Below are 19,115 nucleotides of genomic sequence, written 5' to 3' on the forward strand. Positions count from 1 at the left end.
TGAAAATAATTGTTTCACACTTGAATTGTAATAAAATTTTAGCAGAAACAAAATGTAAATGGCTGATTGAGATAAATTTTAATTTTATTTAAAAATTGTATCTCCAAAAATACAACAAAATTATGAAAGAATGGGTGCTTAAAACAAAAAGAAATCATCTGCTTGTGTACTATGGAAAACAAATACCATAGTACACATAGTTATGGAAAACAAATTTTGTTCAATGTCATTTTCATCTTGGTGCAATTTAAATAAAACAGATGGCATTAAAGGAAAAAAATGTTGCTGAAGAGTGAAATTAAGGAACAGCATAAACACCACCACAGGACCATACACTGCCTCAGCAATTATTGTATCTGAATATTTTTATAGTGGTTCCTTTTATTCTCGTTAAGAGTAAAGTTTTTTTTATGAAACGCAATGTTTTAGAAGTTAAAGAATAAATTAGAAACTTTCCCATACCCAAACTGAATTTGTTATGGAGAGGGAGGGTTATTATTTTGGCCTTGTAATAATTTGAGTCATTCTGTAATGATCAGACTACAGTAAAAACAGAAAAAACTAGACTCTGCTTTATTATTCATGAAATTTTTACTAATTTGGAACAATTGTTATTTGTAATATACATATAAAATTTCTTGTTTATAGAAAATAAAGTAACCACTACTAAAGAAAGATGCTTATGAATGCAGAATAGTAACATTTTAACAAAATTAATTAAATAATATCAACAGTACTGTTTATATTTTGAGTCAAGAAAAAACACAAAACATATTACATTGTTTCAGGGCCTTTTGCTTTTGTTTTAATAGATATTTTTTACTTGTTACTTTCTACAAAGGGACTGAAAATTATAATGCAATCAGTAGGCAGACAAACAAATAGTAAGTAGTGAATAAAAAATTAATTTTTATAAGAAATAATGTTTCACAGATTGGTATAATTTCTATTTTTACAGCTTATCTGGATGTCCTTTAAATGCACAAGCCATCAAAAAGGGCAAAGTCTCAGAAGAACTAATGACCATCAAGCTCAAAGCAACTGGAGGTAAGAGCTCATGGCCGGGGATCAGCATCCCCACCAAGGTCCAGACCTTAGCTCCCCAAATAATTCTGCATTCCAAACTATACCTTATGTGGGGAATGTAATTTTATACAGGAAGGAAGCTTTCCTCACATTTGAACTAAAGCAATAATTTTATCTAAAGAGAACAGCTTGATTTTTTTCCTTACTTTTTAATAAGGATCCCCAACAGAGAAAATCAAGCGGACTTTTGCCCTCAGTCCTCAAAATGACAGCTGCATGAGCATGCTCATATATGTGTGCATGCGTACATGTGTGTTCCTCGTGTTAGCTCTCTACCAGATATAAGAATCAATTTCTGTCATTTATATTTGAATCCTTAAATTCTTTCTATACTCTAAATGATTTTCGCGGTGAATCCAGATGATTTCAATTTAGCATCTATATTTATATTTCCCTACATTTTTATCTAGTGTTAGTCCCTGATCAAATTTAATATACAGTTTCTGTGCTCTATATTTGTATTCCCCAATTTTCCTTTGATTCTTCTGTGCTTTTCTGTTTTTTTATGTTTTTAGCCTTTTTCCTTTTTTTGGTAGAAATTATTTTACTTGTGGCTTATTTTTGTTTTTTCTAATTTTTTTCAATTACATTTGACACTCAATATTATTTTATGTTAGTTTCAAGTGTACAGCATAGTGGTTAAATATTTATAAATTATATAATTTATGCTTTGCTTAAGATTTCTCATCAGCATTATCTCAGGCATGTGTTGTTTTCCATCGAAGATCATACTACGTCATCTGAGATACAATAGCAAAGCAATTATTTTGCTTTGGAGGGTTTATTTGATGATGTCTTTCACACATGACTACCCATGGAACTGAGCTGGAGACTTTTAACTGTTGTAACTTTATTTCTCTGAAAACATTGCTCAATCTTTTTAATTCGCATGGGATTTTTAAAAGAAGATATGCAATAGCCAAGGAGGAGAGCAGTCTCAAGCTTCCTTCTGTTTCCCTCTGAGGCCATCAGAGGCATTTCTTAAAGTGGGTGCTCCTTCCGTGGGCACTCACTCCTGAGAGCTGAGGTAGGTCAGCACGCTTGTGGAGGAGGAAAGACATGCTGGATGTTAGGAACAGATCTGCACTCTCATGCTCTCCAGTGTTCAGATGCTCAGTAAAATTGCTTTCTCCAGATGCTTTGATTGTTCCTTGGAAATACTCCCCACTCAAATGCCTCTTAGCACATTCTCAGGAAAATTGTCATAATTAATATTTATTTGTACATCGCCTTATGTTAAACGATACTTAAAGGGTGGGGAGTGCAAAACTACATTTAAGGGGAGAAAAAAAGAAAGAAAGCTACTTAAAATTTAATTTAAAAAAAATGAGACAGAAGGAAATCAAAGATAAGAAAGCAAGATAGGACAAGCATGAGGATAATAGAATGAATGTGTGAAGTCGGCCATTTCATGGTGGGTAAAAAAGGACCTCAAATTTGACTTTCAGCTTTTTAGAAGTCAAAGCAAAAGGAGAGTATAATCACTATGAGAATCACACTGTCAGTAAATTCAGAGCAAAATATTTTCTGGAACTGAGTGCTTGAAGAAATACTTCCTATGAATCTTCATTATGCTAGCACCAACAACACCTTACAGGCTGCTCCTAATGAAGATAAGAAAACAGTAAGCCAGTGGCTTTATAGCAAATCACGATGAAGCTTTTATAGAGGGTTGGAGTGATATGGGCTAGTTACACTCCTCTGCTGGTCTGTCCGAACCCACTGATAGACTGTTACAGTCATCTGGGAGCAGCTGCACTGAGCACACACCCTGCACAGGGACATTTATAAATCCAGCATCTTCAGCTGAGCTTTCCAAGGATGTGGAGCAACAGTGAGATGGGTGGAAAACATTAACAAGTGTCTGATGTGCAGTTATTCTAGGTGGGCCAGGAAACCAGAAAATTACGTTTTTACAATCTTAGGAGCTAGGGGCTGATGCTAATACGAAGCTTGAGAACCTCTAATGATTTTTTCATGAAGAAAAATCTATTTGAATTCAGGTCGGTGATCAGTTGAGGGTCGAGGAGGAACTAACGTGATTCTAAGTCTGCTCTAATATCGTTCCCCCTCTGTAGCCCCCTACCTTAAAGCGTGGCCACAATAATTATACCCTAAATGATTTATATAAAGCAGGTCTAAGCCAAGCCTCCCTCGTCATAAAAAAATTCAAATTGCAATAAAATATAAAGTATACATGGCTTTAAACTTCTTAGTGTACTATGTTAAGTATAAACTACTATAAATTATTCATGCAATTGGTCTAATTAGGTAACATATGATATTATTACCTACAAACCAGTTAAAACATGGAAAGTTTATATCAAAAAATTTTCATTAAGAATTGATCTCTGTTCTTCATCCTTGCCATAATTAAATTGCCACACTAATTTTTAAGACCATTACTAGTTCTTGATAATAAAATTAGATCATATGTACAAGAACAAATGCTTGACATTCTAGTCTTTGTGGATACAACTAAAAGTTATGACGGTTGACCTACATATATGTTTTTAATTTAGGATCCTTCTAGCTATTCCTATGTGGTAAAACATAGTATATTCTAAATGTTTTGATACATCATTCTTTTCTGGATATTATCTCTTCACCCCTTTAGTAATAAAAATAATCAAATGTATGTTAACTCATTTCCCCTAAATAAAAACAGAACTAAAAATTTACTCTGTAAACCAAATATAAAAATAAAGGATCCCTCAAAAAATATATAATCCGTTTGAAATAGAATTGTTTCATTTGTATGATATGAAAAAATAACTTGTTAAAGACCCTTATAAGATGAGTACACCTCCTCTATACAGATATATACAGCACATATATTTATATGGAATGTGAAGAAAATTTTATTATAAATTATATAATCCCTGATTATGTACTTAGATTAGTATCAAGTAAAAGTTAGAATTATTGAACGAAAAAAAGCAGATGCCCTTGCTCTTAAACAGGTGTATTCTATAAAGGGCCATGAAATAGTTCAGTAAAATATTCAGTGGAAAGTTTATATGGTTTCCTTCATCAGCAATACTTAGCTAGTCTAACATTCTATGTAAGTATATCTGTAAAGCCACATCAGCACACACATTTTACTAACACTTTCAAAACAGATTAAATACCTGTGTGTAAAAGTAGCATTATAATTGTTAGAGAACATATTCTAGAACCAGAAAACTTACGTTTTGAATTGCAGTTTGTCATGCAGGGTGTCAGGCGAGGTCTCTAGTCCTACTCCCCGCATAAGAATGCAGGATATGGTCAGGCCAAAAAGGAACACCAACGGAGCCATAGATAGGGGAGTCATAGGACGATAATTTCACTGGCGGCTGGGTTGGAGACACAGGGAGCAGGAGGCACATGATCCGCAACCCGCCATCCATTTGTCTCTGCCAAACAACCTCACTTACCAACTGCAATCCACACTCCACCCTTGCCAGCCACCATCTTCTTGCTGGCCCCCATTTGCTGCTAGCGTAGCCACGGCAGTTATATTAGTGGCCAATGGCTCACTGGTTACAGCTGCCAGCCAACTAGCCATGATGATGATGGCCATCCATTCATAGTTGATGGCCATTTACTACCCTAGTGAGCACCTTTCTAAGTGAGGGAGAGAGCCTGGAAACTGCACTCCTGGCTCTGTCTCCACACAGTTCTATCAGCATACTAATTAACCCTTTCATGCCTTCATTTTCCCACCCATTATGAGGTAATTAAGTATACCTACTTCATAGTCTCCTTGTGAGATTCAAATGAATTACTATTTGCAAGTACAGTGTGAAACTCAAAATCAATATCATCCTCCCAGTTCCACTCAATAGTGAAGGCTCTTAAAGAGTATAGGTATTGAAAGGAGTAGGTCAGGTGAAAAAGGTAAGATAATATATTCATGGGGAAAAAGTACAAAGACATTGGGTGAATTTACTCTTGTGGCTAAAATATCTCCCCAAATCTCAGAAATCTTAATGAAGACATAGTTTACTCATTTATTAATTTCATGAGAGTTTGTGCAGTGCCTATTATGTATTAGATTATATCATAATGTTTCCTTGTTGAGGTCCTTTCCCATAGGCTTCTAGGCTCCTTTTCTTGTTAGGCGTCATCCAATTGGCCCCATCTTGATTAAGAGGCACTAATATTGGACCTCGGGGATCCATAATCCTAACTAGATCTCAGTACCAAGAATACAGACTCTCACTTAAACAGTCTTCTCGCGAGCATCCGTAACTTAGCCAAAGTTAAGCTCTTCAATTTCGTGCTGCAAATTGCTGCTCCCCTGAGTCTTCCTCATCCCAGAAACACCACGAGTTCCCAGCTCAAGCAGAAACAGGCAGTCCTCCTTGATTTCCTCCATTCTCTCATCCCCTTCCTCCAATCCATGACAAGTGTTGCAAATTCTACTTTCAAGTTTTATCTTGAGCCCACTACTATTACTCCTGCTTCCACTGTCATTGGGCAAGGGGTCATCCGACCCAGGCAGGACCGCAGCAATCATCTCCTAACCAGTCTTCTTGCTTCTACTCTGTTTTTCTTCCATCCATGCTCTGCTCAAAAATCTGGGTTATGCTATCAAAAAGTCAGCCAGAACACATCACTCCCTACTTAAAATCCTTCACTGGCTCCATAGCACTTAGAAGAAATGCAGGCTCCTTGTGAGTTTACCCCATGACCCACTTCCCTCACTCACTGTGCCTTCATTCACAAGGACCTTCTTAGGAAAGTCCCAGGAGTATCTCCTTCCCGCTCCAGGCCTTTGTGCTTTCTGCCGCTTCAGCCTGGAATGCGCCTCTCACCCACTAGCTTTTCATATGCCTGCCTCTTTCATTTGAGTAAAGCCTCAGATTAAATGAGGTTTCTCCAGTGAGGGTACCCATAGTACCCTGCTTGGTTCCTTTGAAGCTCTTCATATATTATAAGCATTTCCTTGCTTATCGTTTGCCTTACCAGATATTATGGAAGAAAATACCATTCCTTGAAGTGGAATTTGATTCCAAAGAGGCAAAAAGAAAAAGTAAAATCACAAAAAAACAATATGCCAAAGAAAGATAGCAAACGAAGGTTTTTTTTTGCTCAAATTAGAAAGTTAAGTGCTGATAGCACTGAAAAATACCAGTTTAATTGAGAATCTGTGCTCCCTGAAGTTGTTGAAAACAAGTATTTCAATCTCTATTGTCTGAGAGAAGATTCCTCTACCAGCATACTGGCCAGCAAAGTGTGGTGCTGAGAATGCAATGTGATTCTTTAGATATACAGGCCCATGCAGAGTAAGTCCTATATTCCAGATATTTTCATTAGTGCGGTCCTGGGAAATTGTTTATTGTTTTCTTAGGAGCCATGTCACACTTTTGACTCATAGTCAAGTTGATCTAGGTACTAAAATATCTAAATCTCAGTTGTGGGTTTGCTTTTCTTTTTTATCAAATCTCAGAACTCAGCATTAGTTTAATCTTATGACACACTCTCTTCATTGGTCCCTGCATGGCCCACTTTTATCCAGGTAGTTAGTTACTTATAATAAAGCGAGAAGTACCTACAGAACAGCTACCTGTTTTATCATGCTATATATAAATTTTCAGGGCTTACTTTTTTTTTCTTAACATTGTGTGAGTAAGAGTCATCCATGTTGTTTTTAGTGGGCATGTGACTTGTTTCCAGGTTGCACTTTGTGAACAATATACCATGTGCATCTTGCACATGCTACCTATTGTACATGTGCAACTGTTTGTCTCAGGCGTGTACCTAGAATTCTATGACTTGAATTGCTGGATCTTAGAGGATGTGAAGTTCACCTTCAGTAGATAGTGAACTGTGTTCCAAAGTAGTTATGCCAGGAAAGTATAAGAGCCTAGATCTCTTTCAAACAAATTGTCAAGTCTCCCCATCCTGCTTTCATAAAATTGATCTTTTTAAATATAAGTACAAAAGTTTACATTTATCCCACTTAATTGGCATCTCTTTGGTTTAGATTCATCATTGTGGACTGTTGAGATTACCTTAACTTTCTGGCATCCTTAATATTTACTACCTTTCCCACCTTTTAAAAATCTTTAAAATGTATTCATATTCCTTCTACAAAATAGTGATGGGAAAATAACTCCTGTTCATTGAGAGCCTACTCTTTGTTCAGCGCTTTATATTTCATTTCATTGATTCGCACAACATAGATTTTATGCTTGTTTACAGACAAGGAAACTGAAGCACAAAGAAGGAAGTTTCCCAGGTTCAAGAACCAAAGCCAGCGTCAAACTCTAAAGCCCATTTTTCTTCTCCTAGATTGCATTTGCTCCTTATTCAAGTCCACGTAGAGAACCCAAATTGTGTATTCCTGGACTGTGACCCACCTGCCAGCACCCCAGCTCTGCCTCTATAATGTTCATAAAGTCCCCACAGTTAACAAACGTATAATTAAAACAAAATTCACGTCTTAACTGTCATTGCAGCACTGTATATAAGAGAGTGCATGAATTTAGGAATTCGGTCCCAGCTCTGCCTCATACTCTGTATCATACTCAAGACAGGTCATATCACCTCTGTCAGTGATTAGCATGGCCTCACTTGCCTAAGGCTCAGTGTCTTCATATGTGAAAAATGTACACTGGAATATGTCCCATAGGGTGTAGTGAAGTTTAAATGAGAAAACGTTAACAAACGTTATCTTGCAGCACACCTAGAACATAATGGAGCAACATTAAATTGTGGTACTTATACATTCCCTTTTTTCTTACAAAGGATTGAAATCATGCAACTCCTTTTACCTACCATTTTAGAATCTTGGATATGGATTTGGGTTAAAAATTCAATATTTTAAATTAAAGTCTAATTTTCACTTCGCAAACCACAAATTAAATGTAAAATGACTCAGATTTGTCATAGTCTCATATTTTCAGTTTGAACTAAGATGGTCTGACTCTTTTAGGTATAGAGAGTGATGAAGAAATTAGACATTTGGATGAAGAAATAAAGGAACTGAATGAATCCAACCTTAAAATTGAAGCAGATATGATGAAACTTCAGACACAGGTAAAACAAAGTTCTTTCTGTGGTAAATATAATCTTTAGTGGAGGCAAAACACTGAACTATTAACCTTGTGATAAGAAGAAAAGTACTCTGATATCTTACAATAAATATACAGAGCATGTCTGGATTACATAATTATTGTAAAAATGTGAATATTGATTTGGTAGCTGAAGACAAAGCTGCATGTTTTTGCTTTGGGTGCATCAAAAGCTTTATAAGCAAATAAAGCAGATCATCCAATAGATCACCTTGTAGAGTATGTGGTGCTTTAGAAAAGTTGTCATGAGGAGATATAAGATTACTTAGTTTTATTCAAAATTCAAGTAAAACAGAGCAACTTTTTAATTAAATTTATTGACATTATTTTTTACTGACATTAGTTAGTAAAATTATATGGGTTTCAAGTGTACACTTCTGAAATACATTTTCTATATATTGCATTGTGTGTTCAACACCCTGAGTCAGTTCACCTTCCATCACCATACATATATTTGACCCCCTTTACCCTCTTCTCTCCACTCTCCCCCCTTACCCTCTGGTAACCACTAAACTATTGTCTGTGTTTATGAGTTTTTGTTTGTTTTTCTATTCATTTGTTCCTTTCAGTTTTATATCACACATGTAAGTGAAATCATATGGTTCTCGACTTTTTCTCTCTTACTTATTTTACTTAGCATGATAATCTCAAGATCCATCCATGTTGTCACAAAAGGCAGCATTTCATCTTTTCTTATGGCCAAGAAATATTCCATAGTATATATGTACCTCAAGTAAAACAGAACAACTTTTTAAATTTAATTTTTTTTTTCTATAACACATTTGAATATGTCAGTTTTTGTTAGAAACAGATCTTTCCTGAACAGAGATTTTCCTGAACAGATTCTTTACCAAAACTCCAAGCAGTTTCTCAATTCTTCATTCTCCTTCCCCATTTCTGATTAAATTTATCCAAGTGGAAATTAAAAGTTCAGTCCAGGATTTTTTAAAATACTAACAATAACTCTATTGCAACAAATCAGAAAGAAAAGAACAATGAGACAAATGTAGGCTGAAGTATCTTACTCCCTCTCTCCTTTCCTGAAATGCAGGAGTTTTAGACCACTGTGGTTACTGACGCTCAGTAGTCCTCATTCACAGCAGCTTAAGACTGAAGGTTTTAGTCTGTCTGAAACACAGGTTTGGTTTCCTTATACAGCATGACCAATGTCATAAACTTCCATTGATAGAGATCAGGTCTACAAAAAGAGCTTAATGCCTTGGTTTACAAATTGTAGGAACTCCTCTTTACAGCTATTAGCAAAGAAAGCAAAGGCCTCTGCCCACATGGAACTTTAAATCTAGAAGGGAGAGGCAGACAATAACAAAAATAAATCATATCGATAAGTGATAAATTGTGTTGTATGAGTGAAGGGGGCAGAGAGATGCAGCCAGATTTCAATGTAAAAGAGGATAGCCAGGCTAAGCCTCAGGAAGAAGGAAACATTTTGGCAAAGACTTTGGGAACTGAGGGAGTTTGCCAAACAGGTATGGGAAGAGTGTTTCAAAGAATAAAAATAGCAAGTGCAAGAACCCTACATCTTGAGAAGGCCCAGAGTTTTGAGAAATAGAGTAAGTGTGGCTCCAGGTGAGTGATGTGGGGAGCATCAAAGGAGATGAGTCTCAGAGATAGTACATGGAGTGTCCTAGACTATTTTAAAGGCCTTGGTTTTTATTCTGAATGAAGGCAGAACCATTGAGGGGTTTTGAGCCAAGGGTTAACATGATCGTATTTGACCTGCATCTGACTTACATTTTAAGAGACTTGTAGTGATAGCTGCATTGAACATAGGCCAGGAATAGATTGCAGAGGGTCAAAGTCACAGGCAAGGCCACCCATGAGAAGGCAGTCAGTCAGTCTGGTGGCTAGGCTTAAGGGACAGCAGTGCAGGTGGAGACAGTAATCCCATCCTGTACATTTTGAAGGAGGAGCCCGGTGAATTTGAAGTGTGAGAGGAAGAGAGTCCTCAGGGTGACCTCGAAGCCTGAGCAACGTTCAGGTTGCCACCACCTGGGAAGAAACCTGTATATGAAGCAGGTTTGGGGGAAATAGCAAAGGTTTGCTCTTAAACATAGTGAGCTTAAGATATCTATGTGGAGACGGGGTGGGATCTATAATTCATGGGAGAAGTTTTGGCTAAAGATATAAATTTGGGAATGTGATTGCAAAATTTAAGAACAGTCTTCTGGGGTTGCCCTTCTGTGAAGAGAAGTTACAGGGTATGCATTTAAATTCAGCTGATGCATTTTCCTTCAGAGAAAAACCTTTTGTACTCCTTCCAAACTCTACTTCTCATATTCTCAAGTTATCTCCATTTCAGATCACATCTATGGAGAGCAACTTAAAGACAATAGAGGAAGAGAATAAACTTATAGAACAGAACAATGAAAGCCTGCTCAAGGAGCTGGCAGGGTTAAGCCAAGCTCTCATTTCAAGCCTTGCCGACATCCAGCTCCCACAAATGGTAAGTCTGAGGCCAGAATGCGGCTGCTCCATTCCAAGTGTTTGCAATGTCCGTGTGCAGTCACCAACAGGGCTGCCAGACAGAGCCACCTCGCTTTGAGAAAGCCTGTCAGCAGTCACAGAGGCATCATGCTTCTTCATGTACGACTTGCAATAACCTCCCTCACTGGGAACATGATAGATACATACACTTAGGTTACATGAAGGTCAAGGATTTTTGATAGCGGAGGAGTCATTTAAAGATGAGAGTTTATTTGAAACTTGTTTCACAATGTAATGTGAATATCAGAGGCCAAAACTTTCTTGCTAAAAATTTGTTTTCAAATAGAAAGTTTATGAAATCTGAGACCCAGCCATTTGTGTCATTCACCCAACTCAAGAAGTGTAGAAAAAATTTTTAATTTGGTGCTTTCTTTATACTAAGTATGAAGAACATACTTAAGTTTCCTTCATATAGAATAAAAAGCACCAAAGGGAGTAAGGGATCCCTTTTCCAAAATCTAAACATATATTTGAAGTATAACAACTATTTAAAACTAATAGAAAATTAGCTTGCTTTACATTTTCGTAAATGTAATAAACATTTGGGAGAGAGGCTGCATTGTTGAATGCCTTTAATTTACTCAGTACGTGTATTTTTAGAACAAGTTTTCTAAAGCTTCAAATTTTATATTTAGAGTGGTTTAAAGAAGCAGCAATTAATAAAGAAATATGATTGGTTTCCTAAAAACAATAAATCCCTCAATTTTCCCAACTTCCCAGCATGGAGCTGTCATCTTAACCAATTCCAAATATGTCTCTTGATGATAAAAAAAAAAAAAAAGAAAAATCAATAATTAAAAAAATTCAATAATGTAATAAAGAACACAAACGAAAATAAATTATTACTTTGTAGCCAGTATTAAAATAATTATTGGACAGTATTATAATATTATTTGTTAACATTTGTCTAACTTATACTTCAAATTTGTGTTCCTTAATATTTTTTCCTTAACCAATACCATAAAAATAATCATTACCACACAAGATAACTAGTACTTTGCATAGTCACCATATAAGGCTTTCTAGTGGTGCCTTTTAGGGCTAACCACACTGAATGCTCACAAAGCACCAAGGACTGAGCGTTGGCTTCTCATTCTATAGTTGAGAAAACAGAGGCTCCGAGAGCTTACATAATTTGACCAAGGTTCCAAAGCTAGCACAAGTCAGGTGGGCCTGGCTTTCAGTATGGCCTTTATTCACTCTGCCACCTAGTCCAGTGATGTGACTCTCCAAGAAACATGTGCACCACAAAGACAGAAGCTAAAAGGCACAGAAAACCACAGTTAGACAACACTAATAATTTTGATCAGTACTTTGCTAAGCACAACAAAATATTCTTCAAATTTAGAAAGTCTACCTTCTAAATAACAATAACAATAATATACTTTATAGTATTTAGACCTTTTAAAAGTCCTTTCTTCCAAGCACCTTGTGAAGTAAGCCAAATGTCAATTTTTTTCAAAAAGATGGGAAAATGGAGGCACCAAAGAATGGTTGGGTAGCATTCCTTTGTGTCATTCATTTCCTTTCACACAGCATGAAATTTCTACATATCCAGTGTCTATTCTCTTTGAAGCACCACATGAGGCAAAGAAAATACCAAAACACATGCGGAAAAAAAATAATAATAATAAGGGATGAGCAGACTGTGATTTTGTGAATTTCACATTCTACCTAGAAAGAGAAATAGAGAAATAAAATGTATATTACAATGATACTGCAAGGGAAAATAGGACAAAGAGGTGTCTGAGGATGAAACAGGACATTTTCCACCAGACAACTAGTTAGCAAGCAGCTCACTCAAATCTTAAATTCCTTAATTCAACCCAGTGCTGTGAAAGGAAGCATCTGGTACAAGCAAGCCTTCCTCCCCAGCCTCACTGACATTCACCATCTGCAAACAGGAAGTCTGTTTTATGCTGAGCTTATGCAGTTGAAGCTGAGACTGCCTCTTAAGCCAGAGGGGTCCAACTCAGCAGCCAGACGTCTACTTTAGTGGCTCCACCTGACCACAAAATATGTACAATCACGTTAATCCCATTAATTGAGTAAAGAATGAACAGATGCATCCCAATGCACACTCAGTCTCTCTCCAGCTCCCCAAACTCCAGCAGCCATATGTGTCCTTACCTTCCTTTCCAGACTCCAGACTTCCTTTCATGTTATTTGATCCTCTTTTTGCCTCAATTTGAATCCCTGTGATTGGTTTAAATTGTTTTGTCTTCATTTAGGGGCCTATCAGTGAGCAGAATTTTGAAGCTTACGTAAATACACTCACAGACATGTACAGCAATCTGGAACGGGACTATTCCCCGGAATGCAAAGCTCTGCTAGAAAGTATCAAACAGGCAGTGAAGGGCATCCACGTGTAGGACCGCAGCACTGCCAAGCAACAGAAATCACCAACAGCAGTAATACCGATGGATCTGCTAGGGGCTCTGGCTCCTGCACTACTAAGGCACTAGGTTGCCATACCGCATTTACAATTGCAACATTGCACTAATTTATTCCCCCAGCTGACATAAAAAGAAAAGAAAAACTATGATAGACTCTGGATTAAAAGCAATGCTGTCAAATATTAGATCTTATTTATTTTCATATGTTTTTCTTTTATTTCTTCATTGCACTCTTTTAAATTTTTTTGTTTGTAAAGTATATGTAAATTAATGTAACATTTTTATATTTTATTTATTTCTAATCAAAGAATTTTTTATCTTTTAACTGCATTTTGAAGTCTGTCATATTTTTACAAGTATGTTTGTTTATTTTCCAATAGAATTTAAATAGAAATGCTATTCTCAAATCACATATCTTTCTGGGTTAAAATGAGAAGACAGAAAAGTATGAAGGAAATCTTTGTCTAAGGACTGCACTATGCTCCAGTTTGATTTTATTGCACACTTCTTTTTCCCCCCTTTCACTGGCTTTTGTATTTCTAAGTGGGCTTGTGGTAAGGTAAGATTCGTGGAAGAAGAAGATAAATGGCGCCCACTAGTGGCCGATGCGCTCTCACAGAAGCACAGTATACTGGAAAAGCCTGTTCAGAATTGGGTAGCAATAATTAAATATAGCAATCAGTAAAGTATTTAATTTGGCTGTACGGTTTCAGCTAATGTGAATTATTTATTTGAAATTGTTTAAAGAAACATAAGCTTTTTTAGTGATGCAGATTTGTCTGTTTGTTTTTCAAGTCATATCAGATAGTTGGCAACTCTTATTCCGAGACAAGAAACAAGACTTGATGTGACCAGCCAGGTTTTCCTACCATATGTTGGTACAATATACAAGTGACAATATTGATGTAGATTTGTACTTAGCAAATACAAACACATCCAAATGGAAAATTTTGTAGATACCATATCCCCTGAAATAGCATTTATCTTACTGGGTTGACTGGAAAGGAATGGAAAATATAGTAACACATGAAAAAATGTTACTCTGATCTGAACACAGGTGATATGGTCTCACCCTCTTTGGCAACAAGATAACTTTCAATTTGATCAAAATCTTTCTGTAGAATTATAAGTGCTACAAAGTATACACACTCACCCACACAGGCATACACCCACATATACACACTCAAGTACACTCACACACATAAAATTGAGCCTGCAACCTTGAATTTCCGGATGGATCAGAGTTTAGTAGTTGCTATAGTAAAGGCAATGTCTATTTCAGGGATTGTAAAGTAGTTAAGCATTGTTTCAAAAGTTTTTTTATATTTATTTTTTTTAAGAAAAAGGTATAGACAACCAGCTAAACTGCCTTTTTGGTGTGCACACACACCTCGTGTGCAATGTGCCTCCGTGTAAATGGACACTTGAACTTAGTGTGGGCTTAATTTTCTGTTCTATAACAAAAGTGTTTATTTTTTATTAGCGTCATAGATATGTAGATTGAATGTGATGGCACTTACAGGCTTGATATATTATTCCCATTATTACTGTTACCTGCACAATGAAAAGTAATATCAACAGTAATTCCACTTCCATGTAACTGTGGCCATTGTTATGTAGTAAGTGGGGCTTATCTTTGATTTGGGGTTCATTTGAACCCTTAAATCTTAGTTTAGTGAAAATGAAATGTCTGTTCTTAGGTAGGAAAGGTGTTTATTTAAAAATCAATTTAAAAAGAAAAGGAGCTACCATATGTGCTGTCTATTACAAATGGGACACCAAACAAAATTTTCTATTAAAGTTATGTACTTGCAAACATTTTGCTATACAGTACTTGAGAGATGCGTACAAATTAGTTCACTTATTAAAAAGACAAAAGTTTAATTTGCTAAATATTTTAACAAGTTTGTTATATATTTTATTTAATTTAAAAGAAATCTCTTACCAACCTATGTATTTATTACTATAATTTACAATGACTTTGGGTTAATTTATTTGTGTTTGCATAGTTTGAGCAGGATATTTGTGAAGTACGTTTGTATTTATTTGCCTCCTTTGTACTTGATGTGTTTTATAATGTGCACTGAATTTTTTTTCCTTTCAACTATGTTAATGATTGATACTGTAAATTGGGTCTTTTGTAAACAACAAAAGGGCAATGATGTATGCATTTTTTTTAATTTCAAGTAGTTTGTATAATGTTTCTTCAAACAATTAATATTTCTTACATCAAAGCAACAAAATTGTGTTCAGTGCTGTACATTTGGTGTATGGTAGGAAATAAAAATTGATAATGAGTTTTGCTGTGATCTTTCTCAAGCTACTATATAGACAACATTATTATCATCTCGTGAAAAGCGCTGTCCCAGAGGGGTTCTGCTGGGGTAGAGTACATCTGAGTCCTCATCTAGTTCTAAAGGATTTTGGTTCTGTCAACAAGTCTGCCTGGTTTATTTTTTACCCCAAGTATAGAGGATTTTTTGCCAATTGGCAAGTCGTCACAGCTCTTGGTTCAGTTCACATCTACAGAATAGTGAGTACCCTTGATGTAAGAAGCAGTAGCACTAGCAGGAAATACACCTGAATCTAGTGAGCTATAAAATATAGGGCCCACTCCCTGATTCCAAATTGCTGTGGGTATATCTGTATCTTCAAACAAGTCAACTGAACTCAGATTAAAGAAAAATAATGATTAATTATTGACAACACCTATGTTACTTGTGTTTTCACCACATTTCTTTTTTAATTAAAGTCTATTGGGGTAACAATTGTTAGTAAAGTTATACCGATTTCAGGTGTACAGCTTTGTAATACATCATCTGTATATCACATTGTGTGGTCACCACCCAGAGTAGTTCTCTTTCCATTACCATATGTTTGATCCTCTTTACCCTCATCTACCACCCTATTCCCCTCCTACCTTCTGGTAACCACTAAACTATTGTCTGTGTCTATGAGTTTTTGTTTCTTCATTTGTTTGTCTTGTTCCTTTTTTGCATTCAGTTTTATATACCACTTATCAGTGAAATTATATGGTTATTGACTTTTTCTGTCTGACTTATTTTGCTTACCATTATAATATCAAGGTCCATCTATGTTGTCGCAAATGGCACTATTTCATTATTTCTCATAGCAAATAGTATACCATTGTGTATATATACCACAACTTCTTTATCCATTAATCTATCAAAGGACACTTCAGTTGTTTCCATGTCTTGGCCACCGTAAATAAAACTGCAATGAACATAGAAGCACATATATCTTTACAGATAAATGTTTTCAGATTTTATGGGTAGATACCAAGGAAAGGGATTGCTGAGTCGTATGGTAATTCTATTCTTAATTTTTTGAGGAACCTCCACACTGCCTTCCATAGTGGCTACACAAATCTGCACTCCCACCAACATTGTAAGAAGGTTCCTTTTTCTCCACAGCCTCTCCAACATTTGTTACTATTTGTCTTGTTGATGATAGCCATTCTGACTTGTGTAAGGTGATATCTCATTGAGGCTTTTATTGACATTTCTTTGATCATTAGTGATGTTGAGCATTTTTTCATGCCTATTGGCCATTTGTATGTCCTCTTTGGAGAAATGTCGCTTCAGGTCCTCTGCCCATATTTTAATTGGATTCTTTGGTTTTCTGTCGTTGAGTTGGATGAGTTCTTTATATATTTTGCATATTAGACCCTTATCGGAGGCGTTGTTTGCAAAAATCTTCTCCCATTTGGTTGGTTGCCTCTTTATTTGGTCGAAGGTTGCTTTTGCTGTGCAGAAGCTTCTTAGTTTGATATAGTCCCATTCATTTATTTCAGCTTTTACTTCCTTTGCCTTTGAAGTCAAATTCATAAAATCCTCTTTGAATCCAAGGTCCATAAATTTAGTACCTATGTTTTCTTCTATGCAGTCTATTGTTTCAGATCTTATGTTGAGGTCTTTGATCCATTTTGAGTTAATTTTGGTACATGGTGACAGATAGCAGTCTAGTTTCATTCTTTTGCACATGACTTTACAATTCTCCCAGCACCATTTATTGAAGAGGCTGTCTTTTTTCCATTTTGTGTTTTTGGCTTCTTTTTCAAAAATTATCTGTCGGTATATATTTATGTGGGTCTATTTCTGGGTTCTCAATTCAATTCTATTGATCTGTGTGTGTCTGTTTTTCTGCCAATACCATACTGTTTTACTTTTTGTTACCCTGTAGTACAAGCTGAAGACAGGGAGTATGATACCTCCAACATTGTTCTTTTTTCCTAAGGATTCTTTTGGCTATTTGGGGTCTTTTGTGGTTCCAAACCAATCTGATGATTTTTTGTTCTATTTCTTTAAAAAATGCCATTGGATTTTGATGGGGATTGATTAAATCTGTATATTGCTTTGGGAAATATGGTCATTTTAACTATGTTGATTTTTCCAATCCATGAACACAGAATGTCTCTCTATTACTTTGTGTCTTCTTCAATTTCTTTTGAAAATGTCTTATAGTTTTCAGTGTACAGGTCTTTCACATCCTTGGTAAAGGTCATTCCTAGGTATTTTCTTTTTGCTGCAACTGCAAAAGGAATGGATGGGTTTTTTTATTTATTTGTTTTTCTGAGGTTTCATTGTTAGTATATAGGAATGCAGTGGACTTTCGTACGTTAATTTTGAGTCGGCAACTTTACTGTATGCGTTTATTATTTCTAATAGTTTTTTGGTGGAGTCTTTAGGGTTTTCTATACAAAGCATCATGTCATCTGCAAAAAGTGACAATTTAACTTCTTCATTCCCAATTTTGATGCCTTTTATTAGTTTTTCTTGCCTGGTTGCTCTGGCTAGGACTTCCAATACTATGTTGAAAAGCAGAGGGGATAGGGGACAGTCCTGTTGCGTTCCTGAATGTAGAGCAAATGGCTTCAGTTTTTCACTGTTAATTATGATATTAGCTGAGGATTTGTCATATACTGCCTTTATTATGCTAAGGTATTTTCCTTCCATATGCATTTTATTAAGTGTTTTAATCATAAATGGATGTTGTATCTTGTCAAACACTTTTTATGCATCTATTGATATAATCATATGATTTTTGTCCTTTAATGATATAAATTTCCTTCTTAAAACTGTTTTTGCTGCATCTCAAAAAATTGGTAGGATGTATTTTCATTCTCATTTGTTTCTAGGTATCTTATTTCTTCTTTGACCAAGTAGTTCTTTAAAAGCATGTTGTTTAATCTCCACATATACGTGGTCTTTCCCACTTTCTTTTTGCAGTTGATATTCAATTTGATAGCCTTATGATCAGAGAATATGTTTGGGATGATTCCAATCCTCTTATGTCCCAATATATGGTCTCTCCTTGAGAATGTTCCGTGTACACTAGAAAAAAATGTATAGTCTGATGTTCTAGGATAAAGTGCTCTATAAATGTCAATGATGATCATTTAATCTAATGTGTCATTTAGGGCAGATATTTCTTTATTTTTATTCTGTGTGGATGACCTATCGATAGCTGTGAATGATGTATTTACATCCCCTACTATAATTGTGTTTTGGTCAATTTCTCACTTTAGTTCTCTTCCTAGTTGCTTGGTATATTTCAGTGCCCCCTGATTAGGGGCATAAATATTGATGACTGTTATGTCTTCTTGTTATATAATTCCCTTTATCATTATGAAATGTCCATCTTTGTTTCGTTACCATTTTTATCCTGAAGTCTGTTTCATCTGATATCAGCACGACTACACCTGCTTTTCTCTGAATACCATTTGCTTGGAGTGTCAGTTTCCACCCTTTCACTTTCAGTCTATGTTTGTCCTTGTAGCTGAGATATGTCTCTTGGAGGCAGCATAGGGTTGGGTTTAGTTTTTTTATCCAATCTGTTACTCTGTGCCATTTTATGGTGAGTTCAGTCCATTTACATTTAGGGTGATTATTGATATATGAGGATTTCCTATCATTCTATCTCTGGTTTTGTGGTAGGTCTTTGTGTCCATTGTTATTTTGCCTTTTTGTTGCTGTCTGTTATTTCAGTGTGGTGATATTCTATGATTTTCCCCTCTGTTAATTCTTCTTTTATGTTACATATT

The 19,115-nt window shown here is 35.8% G+C and overlaps 1 protein-coding gene across 2 annotated transcripts in view; it reads left to right on the forward strand.

Annotated features, from left to right (window-relative positions):
- ST18 (ST18 C2H2C-type zinc finger transcription factor) overlaps positions 1-15,348 on the forward strand; it is a 109,035-nt gene extending 93,687 nt beyond the window's left edge. For both annotated transcript variants that reach the window (XM_019712586.3, XM_088799434.1), the window contains exons 18-21: positions 959-1,047; positions 8,012-8,115; positions 10,471-10,614; positions 12,887-15,348. In XM_019712586.3, the coding sequence (XP_019568145.2) occupies positions 959-1,047; positions 8,012-8,115; positions 10,471-10,614; positions 12,887-13,027 (478 nt within the window). In that variant the 3' untranslated portion in view covers positions 13,028-15,348. The remainder of the gene's footprint in view (positions 1-958; positions 1,048-8,011; positions 8,116-10,470; positions 10,615-12,886) is intronic.
- The last annotated feature ends 3,767 nt before the right edge of the window (positions 15,349-19,115 follow it).

Source organism: Rhinolophus sinicus, chromosome 7 (assembly GCF_057876585.1).
Source record: "Rhinolophus sinicus isolate RSI-liver-muscle chromosome 7, RSI-T2T, whole genome shotgun sequence".
Taxonomy (NCBI): domain Eukaryota; kingdom Metazoa; phylum Chordata; class Mammalia; order Chiroptera; family Rhinolophidae; genus Rhinolophus; species Rhinolophus sinicus.